The 22,504-nt window shown below is 34.1% G+C and overlaps 3 protein-coding genes across 7 annotated transcripts in view; all 3 read left to right on the forward strand.

Annotated features, from left to right (window-relative positions):
* LOC116146810 (protein Brevis radix-like 4) overlaps window positions 1-11,860 on the forward strand; it is a 31,545-nt gene extending 19,685 nt beyond the window's left edge. For 3 of the 5 annotated variants that reach the window (XM_031432260.1, XM_031432261.1, XM_031432262.1), the window contains 5 exons: window positions 7,480-7,509; window positions 7,603-7,982; window positions 9,651-9,786; window positions 10,077-10,477; window positions 11,574-11,860. In XM_031432260.1, coding sequence (XP_031288120.1) covers window positions 7,480-7,509; window positions 7,603-7,982; window positions 9,651-9,786; window positions 10,077-10,477; window positions 11,574-11,652 — 1,026 coding nt within the window. In that variant the 3' untranslated portion in view covers window positions 11,653-11,860. Of the gene's footprint in view, window positions 1-6,915; window positions 7,022-7,092; window positions 7,230-7,347; window positions 7,510-7,602; window positions 7,983-9,650; window positions 9,787-10,076; window positions 10,478-11,573 lie in introns of those variants that run through there. The other 2 variants (XM_031432257.1, XM_031432258.1) reach the window with 2 other exon arrangements.
* Window positions 11,861-14,934: 3,074 nt separating this feature from the next.
* Window positions 14,935-16,544, forward strand: LOC116146831 (protein BIG GRAIN 1-like C). Its single transcript, XM_031432286.1, has 2 exons — window positions 14,935-15,407; window positions 15,438-16,544. The coding sequence occupies exons 1-2, from the start codon at window positions 15,275-15,277 to the stop codon at window positions 16,499-16,501; spliced, it is 1,197 nt and encodes a 398-aa protein (XP_031288146.1). The 5' UTR covers window positions 14,935-15,274; the 3' UTR covers window positions 16,502-16,544.
* Window positions 16,545-17,814: 1,270 nt separating this feature from the next.
* LOC116146871 (protein BIG GRAIN 1-like B) lies at window positions 17,815-21,333 on the forward strand. Its single transcript, XM_031432317.1, is given in 5 exon segments — window positions 17,815-17,851; window positions 20,559-20,681; window positions 20,684-20,820; window positions 20,966-21,009; window positions 21,123-21,333. Coding segments are annotated over 5 exon segments (552 nt in total).
* Window positions 21,334-22,504: the final 1,171 nt, after the last annotated feature.

Consider the following 22,504-nt stretch of genomic DNA (forward strand, 5'->3'; position numbering starts at 1 on the left):
GTTTGGATGTTCGTGAACGGAGTTGGAATCTCCTCCGAAAGGCTCCTGATGTCTGCAACTGTAAGGGGGTCAGAATCGTCAGAGCTCCAATCAAATGATTTACGTAATACGTGTTTGGATGTTCGTGAAATTAGCCGCTACCAATGCAATAAGACATCAAATTTCACTTTTCTTTTTATTTTTATGTAATTTCTTTATAATTAAATTATTAAACAATTTTGTAAAATTATATTATAATAAGAAATAATATAGTTAGTAAATTCTCGAATTATTCGTAAATTATATGCCACCCGTATAATTTGTATTATTCGCGAATTATATGCCTCAGTCATATTATTCGAGAATTATTTCCATATCCGAATTTTTATCGAATTTTATAAACGTATTTTTCACCATTTTTTGTATCATACCCGTAAAATTTCCGTACCATTTTTTTGCCGTACCCGTATATTTGAAATGTTATATAGATTTTAACCAAGTAGCCCATGAAAAGTGCTAAAATTAGGATTGATATTGCCGTATTTTTCAAAATATATTATTGACAATATGTCATATTAAACCTGTATATATCCGTATCGTATTTTTTTTATATCTAAATTTTATGATCGAATTTTCACAAATATATTTTTTATCATTTGCCGTATCATACCTATAAAATTTTCATACTATTTTTTTGTCATATCCGTATTTACTAACTAAAATTAAACAAAAAAAAAATCGTTTTGTATATAAGTTTGAGTTTTGAGGGATATATTATAATAGTACACCAAGAATAATATCTTTTCTCCTCCATATGTTCTAAGCACTCACGTGAATATAATTTTAAAAAAGTATTACTATGCGCTACGCCTGCGATTTAATCTCATAATCTTCTTTTATAATTCTAACATAACAATTAAATTGACAATTATCATTTCAGTTCTCACCACACCTAAAATATTAAATGATTTTGATTTAATACGAATTATTGTTTTCCAAACGATTTTTCTTTTATAAGGAATTATTGTTCTTTATAAAGAAACAATTGATCATTATCATTTTTTATTAATGGAACAATCATTTCTTATGAATGAATTATTGGTTGTCTCTAAAGAACGGCCATTCGTGTGGTAATACTAACTTTGTTGTCACATTAAGATTGCAATTAAAGGTTGTGAAAATTGGTTGTAAACGGGATATTTTTGTTTTAAAATAATTCTTTTCATCAACTTTTACGTTTTTTGTTAGGAAAATAATACAGTCACCGATGATAGTGCACCGAATGACGTAACAAAATCTTGACCGTTGATTAATTTTAACTTAATATTAATCAACGGTCATGATTTTGTCACGTTATTTGGTACACAAATTCAGTATACTACCGTCGGTGGCTGTAGTATTACTCTTTTTGTTAATATTTATCTGGGGGTTTTGTGTGAAATTTTGAGAATTATGTAGTAAACAATATATTAACGATGTATATATTTATAATTGAGTATGGTGTAGCTAGCTTCACTATTTCTAAATGAACTTTTATAGCAATTAAAAAAAGGCTACTTTTAGCTGTAATCAAATAATTAACTAATTTATAATTTTAAAATTAAATTCACTGTATCTATAACTTTTGGAACTCACAATTGAAAAATAAGATTTATCAAAAAAAAAAAAATTTCAAATTATTTTTAAAGTTACATTAATCCTGCACTAGCCCTAGAATTGTATTTATATTAAATAATCAAATTGTGAAAAAAAGAAAGAAATATATATATATAAAAGAAACTATTTCATATATATATATATATNAAAGAAACATAAAAATGAAGGAATAATTAAGTTCTAAAAGAGATACTACAGATGAAAATCACATGATTTTTTTTATATCTTTAATTTAATGCTGAATCGCGCAAGTTCAATTAGTGGGCACTGAGATATACACCTCTTTAATTATTTACCCCATAAAAAAATGTGAAAAAGGAAAAAGAATAAACTGACATAATGTTAATATATCACTTGAAAATGAATTTTGATATATATATATATATATATACAGTAAGACATCTCTATAGTTATAATATTGAGACCAACTAAATTTATTACTATAAGGAGGTTTAACTTAATAGAGATGATTATAGGGTTAAAAGAATTATTGTTTTGATTCAAAAATTATTGTTTTGATTTCTTGTTTTATAATTTATGTTTTAGTAGTATTAGGATTTCAATTCATTGTTTTAGTAGCATTAGCATAGTAACGAAAATGGATATCAAAGAGTCAGTGCAAAATTGAGTGATCAGATTCAACAACTTCACTATAATCAAATGGATATTAATGTCTTCATCAATCATCTAAATGAGCAACAAGTCGTGTATACCTTAACCGAAGAAGAATTAATTATTGGAATTAAACAAGAAGAGTAAGGAGATAATCCTAAGAATGATAATACGGAAATATCAAAAGGAGATAATCCTAAGAATGATTATACGGAAATATCAAAAGTTTCATGCTAAGAAGCTCTAAATATGCTTGAGAAACTAAAAATATTTTGGCTTCAACAAGAAGGTGTCTATGCTAGCGACTTATTACATACCCACAAGATAAAATATGTGATAACAACTCTAAAGCATAAATCATTGTCCCAAACAACTTTAGATAAATATTTTATTTCATCTTAAACATTTGATGTAACATAACATATATTTTTTGCAATATACATAAATTATTATTATGTAGAAGCAAGTTCTTTAAGACGAGACTTAGAAAAATTATAACTTATTACAATGTGAAATTTATTCTTATTTATAACTAGCCTAAGTTAGGACCATAATTTTTTATGATTGCATTTATGTTATTTCTATATAAATTATCACTATGAATAGGTTATATATATATATGTCTCTGTGTGTGTGTGTGTGTGAAGTGTCCATCAAAGTATTCCCTACATAGATAATATTAATTGGGAAGTAATATTACATAGTAGGCATGTTAAAAGCCTTCGTTGAATATCATGTAATGGTATTAGTATAGGTGATTATAAAAGTTATATCACTAGGGAATTAGCATGGATAAGCGGTTAATGAACTGTTTATCGAATATGACCATTTATAATGAATCACATGAACATTTAGAATACAGTCAATGATGCATCATAAGATCGTACTAGTGTACTGTTAATCCTTAGACCTGAGATATCATGGTTGGATTCTGCATAAACGCATATGGTTTACATGGTGTATAAACACGAGGCTAATTATGTCATGTGCAAAAAAATTAATTTGGCCATGTGTTATTTATGTGTGACGACAAGTGATAGTTAAGATGAGATCCGTTGACTTGGTATAGGTTGATATCAAGTTCCTAGACAAATGTCAAGAGACATTGGAAAAGAGAAATCTCCAGTCATGGTATATAAAATGTTACCTGAAAGGTTATTTCATGGTGACACGTTCCATATGTATTGATTGTCAATTTAATATAAGATTAAGATAAAGATTTTGACATACCATGAATCCATTCTTAATTGGGATTAGACAATAGAAGGATTTAATTACTCATCGCATATGATTATAAAATGGTTCGTTTGAGTAAATCTTCATTGTGACTTAGGGGTTATGGTACATTGCTAGATGCCTATCATAATCGGTGGGAGTTTCGGTCATAAAGAGTTATGATGAAACATATCAGAACAGACTACGATATTAAGCCTACGGCTAAGCCACAGTGAACCTAAGAGGTTACCCATAAAAAACTAAGGAGAATGGAGAAATAGTCATAGAGAATTGATTATCCAAGGTTGGTTGGCACTTACCAAGGGCAATAAAGATATTTACATTATTATCATTGAATTAGATTCAATGGAGGGTTATATTTGTAATTATGAACAATTTGAAAGGTTAAATTGTTAAAAGGAATTAAGTGTAACTCTAAGTTTATAATTAATCATTTTCTTTATATTAAATTCTATTTAATAATGGGTTGTAATTGTAAATATATAAACAGTTTAAGAGTTAAATTGTTAATTATGATAAATGTTAATCAAATGTTATTATTTAAAGAAGTTTAATAACTTCATAATAATTATGGAATTATTTACAACTGCAAAACAATTATGGAATTATTGAAGAATGTCCAAAACAATTATTGAATAGTTTACAAGGCTGCATATATAAAGAAAATGATATATCAATTTTAGGGTAGAGATAAAAAATTTATAATAACCCTAAATATCTCTTTTAGCCTAATTCTTCTTTTACCTTAGTATGAACACTCTTTTAATTTCTCTTTAAATTAAAAGTCTTCAAGGTTGGTAAGGACTTAAGGTAACAAGCTATACCTTACTTGTTTTCAATTTGATTGAATTTTTTTGCAAAATACTAATATACACATTATAGTATCACATGCATCATTCTCCATGCATTCCAACTTTCAACACTATTGTCGGCGTCGACAAATAGGACATGTTTCTGGCGATGACAACACTCCCCTGAGTCTCTTGACCAAAACCCATCTCACCCCTCCCCTGTTAGCCTCCCCAATCGCCGGCAGCAGCATGCTTTTTTTGGCGACTTATTTTTGTGATTTTTGGTCAATTCACTCACCGGAAATCACCTATGTCGTCACCATTCCTCTTAAAAAGCCCTAACATTCCAATCTTCAATTGTTCACGGATTGATATCCTAATTTCTAGGGTTTTGAATGAATAGGAAAATTTGTAATTCGACCTGGTGAAGGCCCCGAGTGCTAGTTGAACCGGTTCAATCGGTCGAGCTGGGCTGGGTTCCTAATCATTGTCAACATATAGTCTTAGGTTTCATCAAAAACATCAAATTCTTTAATTTTCAGCATCCTCGATTAAAAATGAACTCAAACAACTAACATTAATCACCCATCTACATAAAACACCTAAACTAACATGTCACTTACATACCTATTTGACTCCAACACAAATGCAATGGATTTTTTGTTTTTTTTTTTTTTTTCAAATATGTCCTTGTGTATTGGGGGCAATTTCATCCTTCAAAATTAGAAAATTTGGGTTAGGCTAGGGGTGTGCAAAAAAATCTGACATCCAATTCGTATCCGGTCCAATTTGATCTGAAAAAAATCAGATATCCGAAAATTTGAATTGAATTAGGATATCAATTTTCGGAAGACCCGGATTTCCAGATCGGATATCAAATCAACTCTGCAAAGAAATCGAATATTCGGATCTGATTTGGTTTTGTCCATAACTACAAGTTTTAAGAAGTTATTTAAAGGTAGGTGCAAAGTGGTAAAAAATGTAGACTATTCTAAAATACAACGACAACTTTGGGGGACAAAATGTGATGAAATGTTGATGTGGCACAGGGTACTAAATAATAATGCAAAATTTGAGGTGGCTAATTAATATTTGCCATGCATTTTCGGGTCAAAACTGGATTGGACGAGATCTGGATCAGCTTTCATCCTAATCCAAATTTTCGATTCGGATCAGAAAAATGCAAAACCGGAACGAATATCCTGTTTTGCACACCCTTAGGTTAGACTATTTTATAAGATATTTTCTACTTTGAGGGTAGTTTTCATTTCACACCCTAAAATAGGGTTAAATAATATAATTTCTCTAAGATATTAGATATAGTAATAAAGATATTCAAGACATAACTACATAAATTTATTTTAGTAAGTAATTGTAATTTATCAATGTTATTGTTCATTGCAGTAATACAGTTTATTCTAGACTGGTACTTGGTATTTTTCCACTTATAAGGATGACAATATAAATTCATTTTAACCACTACCAGGTGGTTGAGTGGTCAACTATGACTGTTGGGTGTATTGTTTAAGAGGTCATGCGTTCAATTCATTTTCTCCCTTATTAGGGTGACCACTAGAGCTCTTATCCAACCAGTAGTTTCAGGATCCCACCGGTTATATATATATTCATTTGCAAACAACTTTTATTAAGTAGCTTATGCATGATTAGTAGGTAGTTTGCATAACATTCAATTGTAATGTTACAACAACAATTTGGCCAAATAATTCAAGTAGTTAGATAAAATTACGTATTATGTAAGACTCAATATACAACATTACTTGTAAATTAAGGAGTTTTTTCAGATCTAATAATGTCCACTAAACTGATACTGCAACAATTTTTAACCAATTTAGTCAACTAGTTGCAGCATGAATCTAAATTTAAGGGCATGCTTTGCCAGTAGCTATTTGTAATTAATAGAATTAGGTGATGTGTAGTATCAAGCTTGCAGACATGAGTGGTGTTGATTATAAGCATCAACAAATTTATACTCAATTTTATAACTTTTATGGTTGATTTGAGAGACGGGTCCACTTAACCATTGATGTGTAATTTTATTTTGATTTAAGTTTCATGTTGGGTACAAATTCTATTAACCTAGTTAATGTTTCTGCCTCCTGCACCAGTCAAGTTAGATGAACATTAAAATTGTAATTTAATTAAACTTAACTCTGTAGTTATTGCTGTTAACTCATATACATTATTGCTTTTATTGAAGGTCCAACAATTCCAACCTGGATTTCTGAAACAGAAAATAATTCAATTTAATTCTTTAATAAATAGAATTTCAATCAAAGTAAAAAATGAAGACAGATTGGTCCCATTGGATAACCTTTGGTCAGAAAATGGTTAATTCTATGAAGTATTGATTGCCTTATTCTGATCAAATTTGTTGTTCATTCAAAATGGTTTAAACCCAATCACATAACTTAGTGGGCCGTTTAGGCCTTAGCCTAATTACAGCCGAAGAATCTTTGTTTGACTATGGAGTTAATAAGGAAGGTCAAGGACCAACCAAACCTGACATGGCATTACCCGCGAATATTAGTGTCCTGGCTAAACCGGTGAACAACCGGTAGCAGGTAAAGAAAGAAAGAAAAGGCAAAATTCCACACTTACTGAAATCAGACACTATCCCATTGTAGTTATTACCATTAGCCAGCAAGCAAAAGCCTTGGCTTCTCCCTCCCTCCACCTCCACTTTTTCATCCAACTTTCAGTTTAGAGCGCTAACTCTTCATTTAAAGGTGATTATCTCTTTTCTCTTTTTGTATTTTTCTTTTAAGTATTCTTTTTTAATTTTGTTTATTCTTCGCAGAGATTCTCTGCTAGTGTAATTCATCGTGGCATTAAAGTGTCTGTGTGTAAGCCTCTTGATTCTCGCCCTTTCGAGCTCCAATCAACAACTGATCATCATCATCATCCTCAGATTTCAGAATTCTATTACTTATATACGTACTTATGTCTTCTCACAATCTCTTTATGCTCTCTCTTCATCCCTCCGTTTTCTTTTTTTAATTTCTACAATTAAACCCTTCTCAAATCTAACAATGTGCTGTGACATTTGTTTCAGAAGTTCTCTATTCTGTTGAATTCCACAAGAGATTAAAAAATGCTGACGTGCATAGCTCGCTCGAAGCAACCTGGGGATGACTCACTGAGTCAACCCGAAGACTCAGACTCCTCCAACACGCCCGGTGCCAAACACCAAGCTATCAAATCTCTCACTTCTCAGGTAATTGTTTATTATGACTCGTTATGTAAAACGGGGAGCTCTAGAGTGTTTTTTTTTTTTTTTCCGGTTAATTTGTTGTTTTTGGTTTTTCAGCTCAAGGATATGGCATTAAAGGCCTCGGGAGCCTATCGACACTGCAACCCATGTACGGCTCCGGGGGCTCAGAGTCGGTTCAAAAACTCGGGCGAGTCGGATGCCGACTCGGACCGGTTCAGATGGTCATATAGGAGGACCGGGAGTTCCAGCTCGACGACGCCTAGGACATGGGGGAAGGAGATGGAGGCGAGGCTTAAGGGGATATCGAGTGGCGAGGCGACTCCGATAAAATCAGTGAGTGGGCGCCGAGTTGACCCGGTTGTGTTAATTGAAGAGAGTGAACCCAAGGAGTGGGTGGCCCAGGTGGAACCCGGTGTGCTTATTACCTTTGTTTCTCTGCCACGTGGAGGGAATGATCTTAAGCGAATACGGTTCAGGTACTCTTCAATTCCATTGTTCTTTTCTTGTGATTTTGATATCTACGGTCATTATCCCTTCTTCTCGTATTTTGATGATTATGATCTGACGGTGAATTTACTTTTACTAAGTTTGTCTATTACGCTTTTGCACCGTCGTCACTTGAGAGAAGTGTTGGTGTTCATTGGTTTATGAGATTAGAGACGTCTGAGGGCTTGTTTGGATTGTTTTTTTAGTTACTTATTTTCTTAAATCATTTTGTTTTATTAATTTTTTTTAATTCTTTTTTTATATGTGAATGACTTATAAGGTGTTTGGATGTCCAGAATTGAATTGATTTTAAAATTTGTTTCGAAAAAGTCATTATTTAATAATTATATTCTATTAGATTAAATATATTTGGAGTTGTAATTTGGGTATGCCAAGATTTTAATGGACCGGCTTTTGCATCCATAGTGGGGGGAGTAGGTGGAGGATGAATGAATATGCATTTGAGATGCTTAATTAAGTGTTGTTAATTTGAAGCATTTTAATGAAATGATTTTTTTTTTTTTTTGTTGGTGTGAATGTATCATCCAAACACGGCCTAAGAACCGCATTTGAAAGGGAAGAAATGAGTTGAGGTTGAGAGGGCCTACAATGAACAGTTAATATCACGCCTTATGAAAAGCAATCTAAAAAAAAGTCCAAAAGGGGAACTCATTGTGCCTTATTAGTGGTGGTGGGACAGAATTGATTGTGTTGGGAAGCTTTTTCACTGAGCTTTGTCGTTCTGTCGGAGAAGACTCTTCTTTCTTTCATTTCAAAATTTTCTTCACGCCTGATTCTCCGTGGCATTGTCTTCTTGTGACCCATTTTTTTTTTTGTTGTCTTATAAAACTAAGGACTACCCACATTTATCTGTCACTCCAAATACTACAAAATAAGACAAAATTTGACTGTCTATAAGCTAATGGTCCTTTCTTGTTTCCTAGAGACAATGACAACCACAAAGAGGGCTGCCACTGCTTAATCTAACCTTTACTATGTTCACATTTGACTCTCTGTTACTTCCCTGCTGTTCATTTCAACCTAAAACTGCTTTTTCTGACTGATCTAATACTATTTCCTAGTTGAATGCTTATGAACAATTTAATTGGACCTTTCCCTGTTATTGATGGAGTAGACTGTAGATATCCACTACTGCAATAATCAAATGTTCACATGAAAACCATTTTAGCTAGGCTTATGCCTTTCAATAATGCTATTGAGTCTTAAAATAAGAGGTGTTATTCCTTTTGTCAAAAAGTATTTGTAGTCTCACCTAGTGCCCTAACTTATATATTTAAAAGGTCCATAATGATAGAGGATTGAAGGTTTCAAGACGCACTTAACATGTGGACTAGTTATAGGCTTAGTCCTTAGACCAACTTTATTATTCTATTTGTAAATTGTCAAAGTTCTTCAATTATCAAAAGTGGTATTCTTAGTCAACTGGATAATCTTAACCCAAATTTGCGCTTGGTGTAGCTTATGTCACGTTTTGTTTTTTTCTGCTTCTCTGTACCACTTCATAGTACATATTTTTAATTGCTTGAGCTTCATAACATGCATAGCACGTGACACTTCCCGCATCCTCATGGTACTAATTACAATTTCCTACTTCAAAATTTCCCGAAATCTAAGTGTAGTTTATTTTGTTTTTTCAGTCGAGACATGTTTAACAAATGGCAAGCTCAAAGATGGTGGGCAGAGAACTATGATAGAGTCATGGAACTCTACAATGTCCAGAGGTTTAACCGCCAAGCTTTTCCACTTCCAACACCCCCAAGATCTGAAGATGAGGTGAGCTCTGAGCCTAGTTACCTAAAAGAGAATGAACACGGAAAAATTATTTAACTGTTCTATTGAGGCAATGTTGACGTTGGTGTGGATTGCTAATATTTAATTTCCATCAGTTTGTTTCATGTTTCAACAGCATCTGTATGAAGTAATATCATATGGGGTGCTGTCATGTTATGAAGAGATATGCGGGGCCTATTCCACTCCCTGCACTGTAGTTGTAGTTTCAGGCAAACATTTTCCATGTATTACTTTCTAGGTTTAAAGTTGCCTTTTGTTTTAATTTTCTACAGAGCTCAAAAATGGAATCTGCAGAAGCGAGTCCTGTAACACCACCACTTACCAGAGAACGGTTACCTCGTAACTTGTATCGTCCAACTGGGATGGCAATGGGCTACTCATCCTCAGATTCACTTGATCATCAACCAATGCAAGCACGCAATTACAACGACTCCGGTGGTCTCACCTCAACCCCGAAACTCTCCAGCATTAGTGGGGCCAAGACAGAGACATCATCAATGGATGCCTCTATAAGAAGTAGCTCATCAAGGGAGGCAGATCGCTCGGGAGAACTATCCATCAGCAATGCTAGTGATCTTGAGACTGAATGGGTAGAACAGGATGAACCAGGGGTTTACATCACTATCAGAGCTTTACCAGGAGGCAAAAGGGAACTCAGACGGGTCAGATTCAGGTGAGCTTTTGTGTCATCTATATTTATAATCTCTAAGGAAACCATGTGAAAAGACTTGGGAGGTATGGAAGGTATAGGAACAGACCTAAAAAAAAAAAGCATACTTCGGCTGCCAATGGGGGCCATAATTTAGTAGCTTCACTGGTAGCACATTAAGCTTTTTAGCTTACATTTCAAAAGTTTGATTTATTTTCATAGGAAAGATATTGGTTGAGAATTGATCTTAGTGGCCACAGTTTGAATTTTTATACGTTGTTACTGGAACATGTGCAGAGTTCAGACACATCTGATCTTTAGATTCATTCGCCATCCATAGGTTTGATAATGACCATAGGTTTGATAATGACAATAGTATTGTTATTTTAGCTGCTTGAAGTCCAGGTATAATGGTTTCTCTGAAAGGAATTCCAATCACTTGAATTCTCTACAATTATATGATAATAGATACAACTATAGAAGCTGCTCTTCTACTTTCATGCTGGAGGCTGTGACTCTGTCGTATGATCTATTAATCAGCCTGCTACATCTCATTTGGTTTATATAGGAACTATTGATCAGGTTGGCCACTAAAGCTTCTGCCAAGACCACAATTGAACACCAAGGAAGTGGCCATGGGCAAAACTAGTGTGTCTCATCAATTTTTTTTAGAGGTTTTTGTTGTCATGTGGTCAGGGCAAACAAAAAATACCTGAAGATGGATTTTCAGCATAAACTGATCGCAATTATTCCTTAATTTAAGAAAAATAATTCGAGTGACCTATTAGTAAGAGAATGGAGGGTTGCTGACCTGTTTGGGAGAACTCCAAGAGGTTGAGTTTGACTTAGAGGATTCTGCATTATGTCAAGGTTATAATGAGGTCAAACTTATTGACAATTATGACTTAGGAACAAAAGTATTAGTGGTAAATTTCTTCTGACATCGTTATTACTGCCTGCAATCATGCCGCTTATACTAATTCTTTTATTCTCACAGACATAAGTTGAAGCATGTCTTTTTGTAGTGTAGATATGTAGTGGTCTTAGATTCCTATCTTGTTCATTATTTGGTTTGGATTTTGTTGATGAGTGGTTCTTACTGTATGCAATTATGATGCAGCCGAGAAAGATTTGGGGAGGTGCATGCTAGATTGTGGTGGGAAGAGAATAGAGCAAGGATACATGACCAATACTTGTGATGGGGGGAGCTGGTTTTTTTGCATTGGGGGTGTGCTTTTTCTCAATATTGGTTCAGTAATACTAGTAGAGTCTCTGTAATGGAGATGTGAATCCTTAAACAAGTCCAAGTTATGGACTGTGTAATTGCTTGCGATTATCTTCTTGGGATGCAGGTGGTGAACTCATGAAAAATCAAATTTATATTAATAGTTTTTTCTTTTGTCTCCATGGGTGGATAAAGAGCATCAAATGTGTAATTGGAATTATTGGGTTGGGTGGTCAATACATCAATATCAATGAAAAAAAGGTGTTATCTTTTTCTTCTTTGCTGCCTCTTTACCTGTCAGTTAATTATTCCATTCTGCCTTTCTCATTATGTTTGTGTGGTCTTTTTCTAACTTCTCTAATATCAACCACATTCTCTGTTCTTATACATTGTAGTTGTAGCCTTTTGTTTCATCTTCTTATTTAGTTTGAAGTACTGAAGAAGTCTTTAATATGGAAAAAACTTGGGAACTTTTAATATCATGAATATTAACTTCTCTCTTTTCTTATCAAACCTAAACCTTGACTGGGCAAGAAAAATAGTTTATCCATGCATACTAATAGGGGTGGGCCTTTGCTTAGCCTTGCAAAAATTGTAAAATTTTATGTGTAAAAACTTAAGGACTTGTCATAAAGAAAAAAACTTTATTGTGGTTCAACCCATAGGGAATCGATTTACAAAGAAGAAGAAAGAGTAATAATGTTACAAGGCTATATACTCCCAATCCCATATCAGATCTCTATCAAAGCTACCTTTCTGTCTGTCCTAATTAAGAATCAGCTCTCTTTATGACAAGTAATTGTTTTATACTTGGTTAAAGTTGTATATAACTACCTGATCCGCCAAATACAAATACAAATGTAGCAGATTTCTAAGATTTAATCACCCATCACTTGTCTATTATTTATTGCCTACCTTCCCGTTGAAGTTGAAGTGACTTTGAGTTTGTGGTCATTTGTTTCGCACAATTTAGTGAATGTAATGCTGCATGTATGCTATCCTATGGTAAATGTTTGATGTTATTTCATAGTATTTGATATCAGATGCTACCCAGTAACCATATCTGTAAGTTGAATAATATGATATACCACTAATTTTGTCGAAATTTGAGTAAGAAAAACACATTTCAAAGTATAGATGGTAATTCAATGTAATTGGGTGCAAAGCTTAGAGCAGATATTAAGAGTAAACGACATATTTCCACCTTAAATCCTAAACCTCTGGTTGCATTTATTCTAGATTCTCACCTTTAAAATAATGAAAAATTGTTTAATATAACGTTAAAGGGGTAAATTGGTCATTTTGCAAGAGGCGGCTCACGTTAGTAGATTACCGCCTCTAAGAGTGTTCCAACTCACATTAGCAGACGTCACCCCTGGTGTTTTTTGCCCTTTTCCAACGATTCTTCCACCCAAAATCACCATTGTCACCACCATTTGAATCTTCATCCTCCCATTTACAAAACCTTACCCTTCACAATCCCTTATCATTCGCCGACCACGGCAACTGCATCGTGCGATTGCTTTTTGCCGGTTTCCTATCATTTTCAGCAACGACAATCCCAACCACCACCATCGTTTGAGTCCTCGCATGCCCCTCTACAAAACCCCCTAACCATCTCGGCCACGACAATTCACTGTTTTCCGGCCTCCGAAAAACATGAAGCTCTCAGCCAACGAACGACAACTAAACAGTTGCTGGGGACATAGGGGTTTTGTAGAGTTGAAGACACTAGTTGTAGTGGTGGTGTCCAATTGGATTTTTGCTGGTCAGAATTGACTGGAACCCGACGAAGAACAGCGAAACCCTAAACTTAACGGCGCCAACGATCGAAGGGGCCAATGAGTCAAGAACCAGAGGGGTTTTGAATGACATACTATGGGGAAGGTGATGGAGGTGACTAGGGGGTTCAACGCCGTCAAAAACAAGAAGATTAGGCAAAAACCTATAGGGTGCATAGTCGTCGAGGGTGTTGTTGAAATAATTTGAAAATAAGATGATTAATTATAATTCTACTAATTTAGGGGTTAATAAGTAATTTATTAATTTACTTGTTAAGGGAATTATGATAATAGTATCCTCCGTAACCTAAAAATTATTAATAATAAGAGTGTAAATCTGGAATAAATACAATTAGAGGTATCAATTTAAGATTCCGCCAAACCTCGGGTGGGAATATGTCGTTTACTCCCGATATTAAGATGAAGTTTTTGATGGTAGTTGAATAATTTGAAATGTGAGTTAGTTATAAAAGTATGATCATGTGGTTGAAAATGAATGATTAAATTGAGTAAGAGTAATTATGGTTGCGTTTTCACTCACGCTATTCAAGACAACCAACGCAACGCGTTTTCAACAACATCCATATCCATTCATCATTATCATTCTGCTTTTTCCACACCTACTTTTGTTTTCTCATTTGGTTCCCACATTTTTTAAGGAATTCTTCTACCACAAAGCCCATACCAACCAAGTAGCCGCAAAGGCCCAGGCAGCTGTAGGGAACGTCCCTATAAATTCGCTTTTCCTTTTCCCCCTCACCTTTTCAAATTAACACTCTGGCCCCATAACTGATTTTATCATCCCAAATTATTATAATATCATTTAGATTTAAAGTTTGTTAGAATAATATAACGGAGGTTCATTCAACTAGATAAATAAATAATAATTTTTACAAAAAAATAAAGATTAAAAAAAATAAGAAAATCTATTAGAAAAAACTATCTTTAAGTGGCCGAATAATTCGATGGAAACTCTTTGATATATTATTCAAGATGTTTTGAATTTGAGTCTCTTCTCGGATGCTAATATGGGATAGCTACTGAAGCTTTTATTTAGTTGATAGTTTTAAGGTCTTAGAAAATTAGTTGAGATATACGTAAATAGATTCAAATACCCATAAAATCTATTAGAAAAAGGATGAAAATGAGTTAATATTCAAACTTTAGAGACAAGGCTGGTTTATGGTTAAATGGTAATAGAAGCGCGTGGGAGTGAAATAAAGAGTTAAAAGTGAAGTGAGAGTTCACCTAATCTAATTAAAATATTATACTATATCTCATACGTCATCCACCAGTAAAAAGCTTCTCAAAAACCTGACACTAAAGTTAAAGTCATCTCTCTACCAGACAACTACAACTGCCACCCTGGCAATATCCCTCCTGCTATAATTTACCCGCACGCGCGGCACTGCCCTTTATTACTTTTTCCCTCTCAACCAAAAGTACATTCCCTCCTCCCCCAATTTTCTCTTCCCATTCCCATTTCAAATCCTTCCTCTTTTTTTCTTCTCACTATCCGTACACAAAACATAACATAAACATAACATAGCCACATATAGCTAAACCCAACACACTCCAGTTCGGTTTAGTCTTAAGACTTCATTTTTTTTTTTCTCTATCTGTCTACTTGCCTTCTAATTAATTTGTCTCTGCAGCTTTTGACGTTCTCTTAGCAGACATTAAAGCTCTTTACCTTACTTAAACTATACCCTTCCTGTCTTCTTATTGCATGTTTATTACTCTCTTCTTTCACTTAGATTCACTATAAATCCCCCACTTCCCCTTCTTGTGTTTTACTCTCAATTATTATTTAGCATGTATAGGAAAGATAGATCTTTAAGAGAAAATAATACTCTTCCTCAGAGGAGAAGAACTCCTTCTTTCTCTTCTTCTCTTCTTGATGCTATTTACCGTTCCATTGATGACTCAAATAACGGTACTAGTGGTGGTGGTGGTGGTGGTGGTGGTGGTGGTGAAGAGTTGAGTTTTCATAGAGAGAAAACCATGTTGAAAAAACAGAGGAATTATAGCACTGTCAAGCAGGGTGGTTCTCTCGATAAAAAATCTAATGCTGGACGGGCGATTATGATTGAGAACTGGATGGAGAAGCAAAATAGTCTTGGCTGCTCCTTGCATTTCAACAATTCTACTTCCAGCTCCTCGGATTCTAGCTCTACTGGAGGTTTGTTCTCTTCCTCTGAAGCAGAGTCTTCAAGTTATAAAGAGAAATCCAGAAGATCGAAACCCGTTCGATACTCCATGAAATGTATGCAGTTTGAGCAGAGGAACGAAGAAAACCATGCTCAACAAACGCCAAAGCGTGAAGGTGGTGGATTCACAAAGACCAAGCTCAAAGCTATGAAAATATACGGTGAGTTAAAGAAAGTGAAGCAGCCCATTTCACCAGGTGGCCGCATCACGAGTTTCTTGAACTCTATTTTCAGTTCAGGAAATGCAAAGAAAGTAAATGTGTGCACTGTTAAGGCTATGGAAGACGTGAATTTCGATCGAAAATCAAAGTCTACATCTTCATCGGCTTCAAGATCTTGTTTGAGCAAAACACCATCTTCCACCAGAGGTAAATACAGTTCTAGCAATGGCGGCATGAAAAGGTCAGTTAGATTTTATCCCGTTAGTGTCATTGTCGATGAAGATAGCAGACCTTGTGGCCATAAATGTATTTATGAAGATGATCCAAGTTTAATGCCATTACCGACTTCTCATCAACAAATTCTCAAGAATTGTTCGTTTAAAGAGGACCTGAAGAAGAACGAGACTGGAGTTGGCACACTATTAGCCCAAGATTATCTCAGGAGTAGTTATAATCCTAAGAAGAAGGGTATTGGTGAATTCGTTTCAAGAGGGTTTGTTGATGAAGAAGATGTTGAAGAAGAAGAAGATGATGCTTTGAGTTATTCAAGTTCTGATCTCTTTGAGCTCGATCATCTTATTGGAATCGGAAGGTACAGAGAGGAGTTACCGGTTTATGAAACTACTAATTTGAAAACAAATCAGGCCATTGCAAATGGATTTATTTTGTAGTTTTAATCAATTATTGCGTTAATCAATGTAATTAATTAATGATGGTTTGGGAATTTTTATTTTCTGCTTCTTAACTTTTCGCTTGATGATCTAAAGATGCATTCACACAGGGAAGAGACAAGGAATAACTAAAAAGTGAAAAAAGTTAAAGCACACAACACATATCTTCCACCCATGAATGGAGAAAGTAAAAAACACCCTTACTTTTTCCCTGGCTCAGCACATGGCCTCAACGTCTTCTATTATATAATTCCACTTACACATCAAGTAATTAATTATGATTACAAACATGATTTTGAATCTAGTGTTTTGCTAGTATCACTATCACCCCAGGACGGCATTGGATTGGTTGTGTATATGAGAAAAAAGAAAAGGGATTTTAATCCTTCCCTCAATAGAGTTTCACTTTGACAAAAGATCCAAATTAGAATCGAAATATTTCATAACAAAGTAGCTGGGCTGCTGAAGAAACAGTTGGTCACAATTTAATGCGGTGTCTGTTGATATAGAATTCTAAATAGTACGTACGTTGTAGCCAGTAGGTAGTACTACCACTGTCGAGTGCCAACCGTACTAGTTACTACTACATGTTGAGGTTCCTTTTGCTTTTTACTTGTATAACCTGGTACAAGTACAACCATCAATTGTTTAACGAGAATAAACTGGGAATTTACTTCGTTAGAGATATCATTAAAATTGATTTGGTGTAATCAATCAATACCATCTAACGATGCATGGTATTAAATATTGAATGTTTGAGACGAGATTACATCAAATCAATGTGAAGCCATGGTGCCGTTCACTAAATCTGGCTCATTAGGTTCAGTTGTTCAAACTAAACGCCAATCTATGAATGATCTTAATGTCGTAGCAGACGACCAAATAATACAGATGAATTAGGTTAAAGACAATGCAAACACGTAGGGTCACAGATGAAGAATCTCAAAGTCAAAAATACAGCAGGATCTGACAAAATCCAAACCAACTTTTGTACCAAAGTAGAAAATAAAAAGTCGTTTTTGTTATCAAATTATAATAGATTCTGTGGATGATAATATGAGATATCGACACCAGTGTCTTGGTAGTGGCCACCATGGTTGACTTGAGCACCAAAAGAAGCGAAGAAAAAAAAAAAAAAAAAAAAAAATTTAAAAAAAGGACTGAATGAAGGAATAAATCAAAGAAACTTAACTTAAAATTCCCCCAGAAAGCTGAAAATTAAAATTTGGGAATTATGAAAGTAATAGGCTCTGAAAAAGGCCATATAATTATTCAGAATAATGCAACCTTCCAGACAATAAAAATAGGTGGGAATGGGATTGTTTCTTACCAACCATGCAGAAATCTGTGGTATGTATATACGTACATTAATTGAAGGATGATATATATTCAAAATATTGTAACAGGTGCATGTGGAGCAACCCCGTTTAATATTAATCATGGTTGAAGCCAATTCAAAACCACTTACCGGCCGTGGGATTCTGATCATCTTGATGATCCTTCAGCCCTTCACATTTGTGATTTGTCTTAACACGAGGGTGCATGATTGGTCACCTGTAGATGTTGTCCACCTCAATTTGCAATAATCTGTTTCTGTGTAGGGTTGCCTTTGCCTTAGATCACCACCTTCCACAATTCACTGTCACATGTATGCAATGAACCATCAACATACATGCATTAATTGGAAGATTAGTTTCAATAATTACTATATATATATATATATATATATATATATATGATCTGGGGTGTTCCCATTTTATACATTCTAGAAAATCTATAAAAAATATGTAAGGGTTACGATTTATCAGATGCATATAATATCCCTAAACACAGAGTTTGAGAAAAAAAAAGCTTGTATACGAAATAAATTATATATTAAGGTAAATTAATTTCTTTCTCTTTTTCAATAATGAGTTTATGAAATATAAACGGTTTGATTGACTAGGCCGGAGAATGATTTATATAAATAGAACAAGATTCTGAATTTATCTAAAGAATTTCTGACGCAAAAATTAAATTTAGAAACAATAATCTTGAAGATAATCTCCAACTAGTTGTTTTATATTGTTGTCAAGTTGGTAACGTCTCAGCTTTAAATTGATTAAGTAACTCTAAAACAAAAATAAATATATAAGTTTGTATAATTGATTTGGACATGCAACATCACTGGTTATTGGCTAGATGAGTTGGCCGTATAAGTTAAATTTTAATTGGATATTATAAGATAATTAAATTAATTGTTAACGATTATCCATGCATCTTATATTTAAAAATATCTTTGAAAAAAAAAAAAAACCAGCCTACTTAAAATTGATTTCTTTAATTTTAATTTTAGGAGATTGATCTGATGATCGAGAAGATTATTTCAATCCTTGAGTTTCTAAGTTTAAATCTTAAGACTATTTATCATAATAATTAAGTATTCAATAGCGTTCGATAATTATCCAAAAAAATTCTCAGACTTTATCTTTAAACTCATCAGAAACAAAATCAATGAGGCATTGGACAAAAGATAGTCGAAACTAAAAATTTGTGGTGAGTAATCTTTTGACCTCCAACTCCTAGTTTGAACTAAGCAATTATTCGAGGCATAATCATCTACGATTGTAAAACTGATAATCTTTGACCATCTCAATTCTACTCGTGACCAAAAAGAAGAAAGAAATGGAAAATTATTTGATGAGGCCCTATTGTCAATCGTCATGGGCCCGGCACGTGCTTAGGCTTTGCCAATTTGATTGAAAAACTAAAAATATAAACCTCACGAACAGCGCGTGAAACTAATAAATGTTAACAGACAGCACCGCACGTGACCAACTGGCCTGTCTGTGCACGCTACTTAAAAGCATGTTCCACATGCACACGTGTGCCACGCATTAACGGTCCTTTATTTATTATTTAATTGGTGTACTTAAATTTTATGGTCAGGAAATATGTCAGAGAAGGATTCACTCATAGTATGTAGATGTAAGAAAAGTAAAGTAAAACTCAGACGTCTTTATCTCGCGTGGGTAGTATCTCCAACCTTAAAAGGCAACTCAATGCGTTGTCACAGAAACAGACAAGCTTTTCTCCGATGTAAGGTAGCTGAATAATTAGCTTTCCCCACGCGCTTTTTAATGGTTTCCAATACCATGTCCGCTTAGCTTTATTTTTCGTTTTTAACCTATTCTAAATACTAAAATTATATGTATTTAATTATAGGTGGACGAGTGGTTGGAAAAAAATTCTATGGGTAAAAAAATAGTTACATTGTAACATATAGGTTGAATTCAACCCACTCAATTTTTCTTTTAAAAAAAGGTTTTCTATTTTATAATATTTATAATTTTGATTTCGTGTAAATTTATAGTGAACTCATTCAAACTTTGAATAAATAAATAAAAAAAAACTTTTTATATTTTCAATAATACGGGCGTCACAAAAATCTCTCACTAACCCATGTGGTAGCTCGTAATTGGTTTGGTCAGGTGAGACTAATTATTGAGCAGACGAGACCCATACGAGTTAACTAATTGCGAGCTAATACGTCGCGTTTGTGAGAAGTGTTTGTCAGTGTAGTATCACTCTTATTTTTTAGGGAGAACGACTTACATGTACCCAAGGTTTGTCGTAACGACAAGTTGGTACCTAAAAGGTTTTAAAACGACAAATAGGTACCTTCCGTCATGTTCTGTTAGTGGTTTCTGTTTATTAATAGTGAAAAGACTAAAATGCCCTTAAAAGTTTGAATTTTAGTTTTTTATAAATTTAAAAATTTCTAAAAAACCCCCCTAAGTTTACAAATTTAACTAAATACCCCAATATATAAAATTTTTATAAAATAACAAAAACACCCCCGCCACCCGCAGTGCCAAATTCCGGCCACCACCGCCGGAATCTGGCCGAAAAGTTGCGTTACGACACAGACCCGTCGGATCTATACTCCAGCTCCTCGGATTCTAGCTCTACTGGAGGTTTGTTCTCTTCCTCTGAAGCAGAGTCTTCAAGTTATAAAGAGAAATCCAGAAGATCGAAACCCGTTCGATACTCCTTGAAATGTATGCAGTTTGAGCAGGGAACGAAGAAAACCATGCTCAACAAACGCCAAAGCGTGAAGGTGGTGGATTCACAAAGACCAAGCTCAAAGCTATGAAAATATACGGTGATTTAAAGAAAGTGAAGCAGCCCATTTCACCTGGTGCCGCATCACGAGTTTCTTGAACTCTATTTTCAGTTCAGGAAATGCAAAGAAAGTAAATGTGTGCACTGTTAAGGCTATGGAAGACGTGAATTTCGATCGAAAATCAAAGTCTACATCTTCATCGCTTCAAGATCTTGTTTGAGCAAAACACCATCTTCCACCAGAGTAAATACATTCTAGCAATGGCGGCATGAAAAGGTCAGTTAGATTTTATCCCGTTAGTGTCATTGTCGATGAAGATACAGACCTGTGGCCATAAATGTATTTATGAATGATCCAAGTTTAATGCCATTACCGACTTCTCATCAACAAATTCTCAAGAATTGTTCGTTTAAAGAGGACCTGAAGAAGAACGAGACTGGAGTTGGCACACTATTACCCAATTTACTCAGGAGTAGTTATAATCCTAAGAAGAAGTTATTGGTGAATTCGTTTCAGAGGGTTTGTTGATGAAGAAGATGTTGAAAGAAGAAATGATGCTTTGAGTTATTCAAGTTCTGATCTCTTTGAGCTCGATCATCTTATTGGAATCGGAAGGTACAGAGAGGAGTTACCGGTTTATGAAACTACTAATTTGAAAACAAATCAGGCCATTGCAATGGATTTATTTTGTAGTTTTATCAATTATTGCGTTAATCAATGTAATTAATTAATGATGGTTTGGATTTTTTATTTTTTGCTTCTTAACTTTTCGCTTGATGATCTAAAGATGCATTCACACATGGGGAAGAGACAAGGAATAACTAAAAAGTGAAAAAGTTAAAGCACACAACACATACTTTCCACCCATGAATGGAGAAAGTAAAAACACCCTTACTTTTTCCCTGGCTCAGCACATGGCCTCAACGTCTTCTATATATATTCCACTTACACATCAAGTAATTAATTATGATTACAAACATGATTTTGAATCTAGTGTTTTGCTAGTATCACTATCACCCCAGGACGGCATTGGATTGTTGTGTATTGAGAAAAAAGAAAAGGGATTTTATCCTTCCCTCAAAGAGTTTCACTTTAACAAAAGATCCATTTAGAATGAAATTTTCATAACAAAGTAGCTGGGCTGGTGAAGAAACAATTTAATGCGGTGTCTGTTGATATAGAATTCTGAATAGTACGTAGTACTACCACTGTCGAGTGCCAACCGTACTAGTTACTACTACATGTTAGTTCCTTTTGCTTTTTACTTGTATAACCTGTAAGTACAACCATCAATTGTTTACGAGATAAACTGGGAATTTACTTCGTTAGATATGTGATATCATTAAATTGATTTGTGTAATCATTAATACCATCTAAATGCATGGTATTAAATATGAATGTTTGAGACGATTACATCAAATCAATGTGAGCCATGGGCCTTCACTAACTGGCTCATTAGGTTCAGTTGTTCAAACTAAACGCCAATCTATGAATGATCTAATGTCGTAGCAGCGACCAAATATACAGATGAATTAGGTTAAAGACAATGCAAACACGTAGGGTCACGATGAGAATCTCAAAGTCAAAATACAGCAGGATCTGACAAAATCCAAACCAACTTTTGTACCAAAGTAGAAAATAAAGTCGTTTTTGTTATCAAATTATAATAGATTCTGTGGATGATAATATGAGATATCGACACCAGTGTCTTGGTTTGGCCACCATGGTTGACTTGAGCACCAAAAGAAGCGAAAAGAAAAAAAAAAAAAAAAAAAAAATTAAAAAAGGACTGAATGAAGGAATCAATCAAGAAACTTAACTTAAAATTCCCAGAAGCTGAAATTAAAATTTGGGAATTATGAAAGTAATAGGCTCTGAAAAAGGCCATATAATTATTC

This window comes from Pistacia vera, unplaced genomic scaffold, assembly GCF_008641045.1.
Source record: "Pistacia vera cultivar Batoury unplaced genomic scaffold, PisVer_v2 Contig483, whole genome shotgun sequence".
Classification (NCBI taxonomy): Eukaryota; Viridiplantae; Streptophyta; class Magnoliopsida; order Sapindales; family Anacardiaceae; genus Pistacia; species Pistacia vera.

Coding starts and splice junctions, on each gene's coding strand:
- LOC116146831 (XM_031432286.1), top strand. CDS start 15,275: ATGTATAGGAAAGATAGATCTTTAAGAGAAAATAATACTCTTCCTCAG. Junction 15,408..15,437: donor AAATAACGGTACTAGTGGTG/GTGGTGGTGGTG, acceptor GTGGTGGTGAAG/AGTTGAGTTTTCATAGAGAG.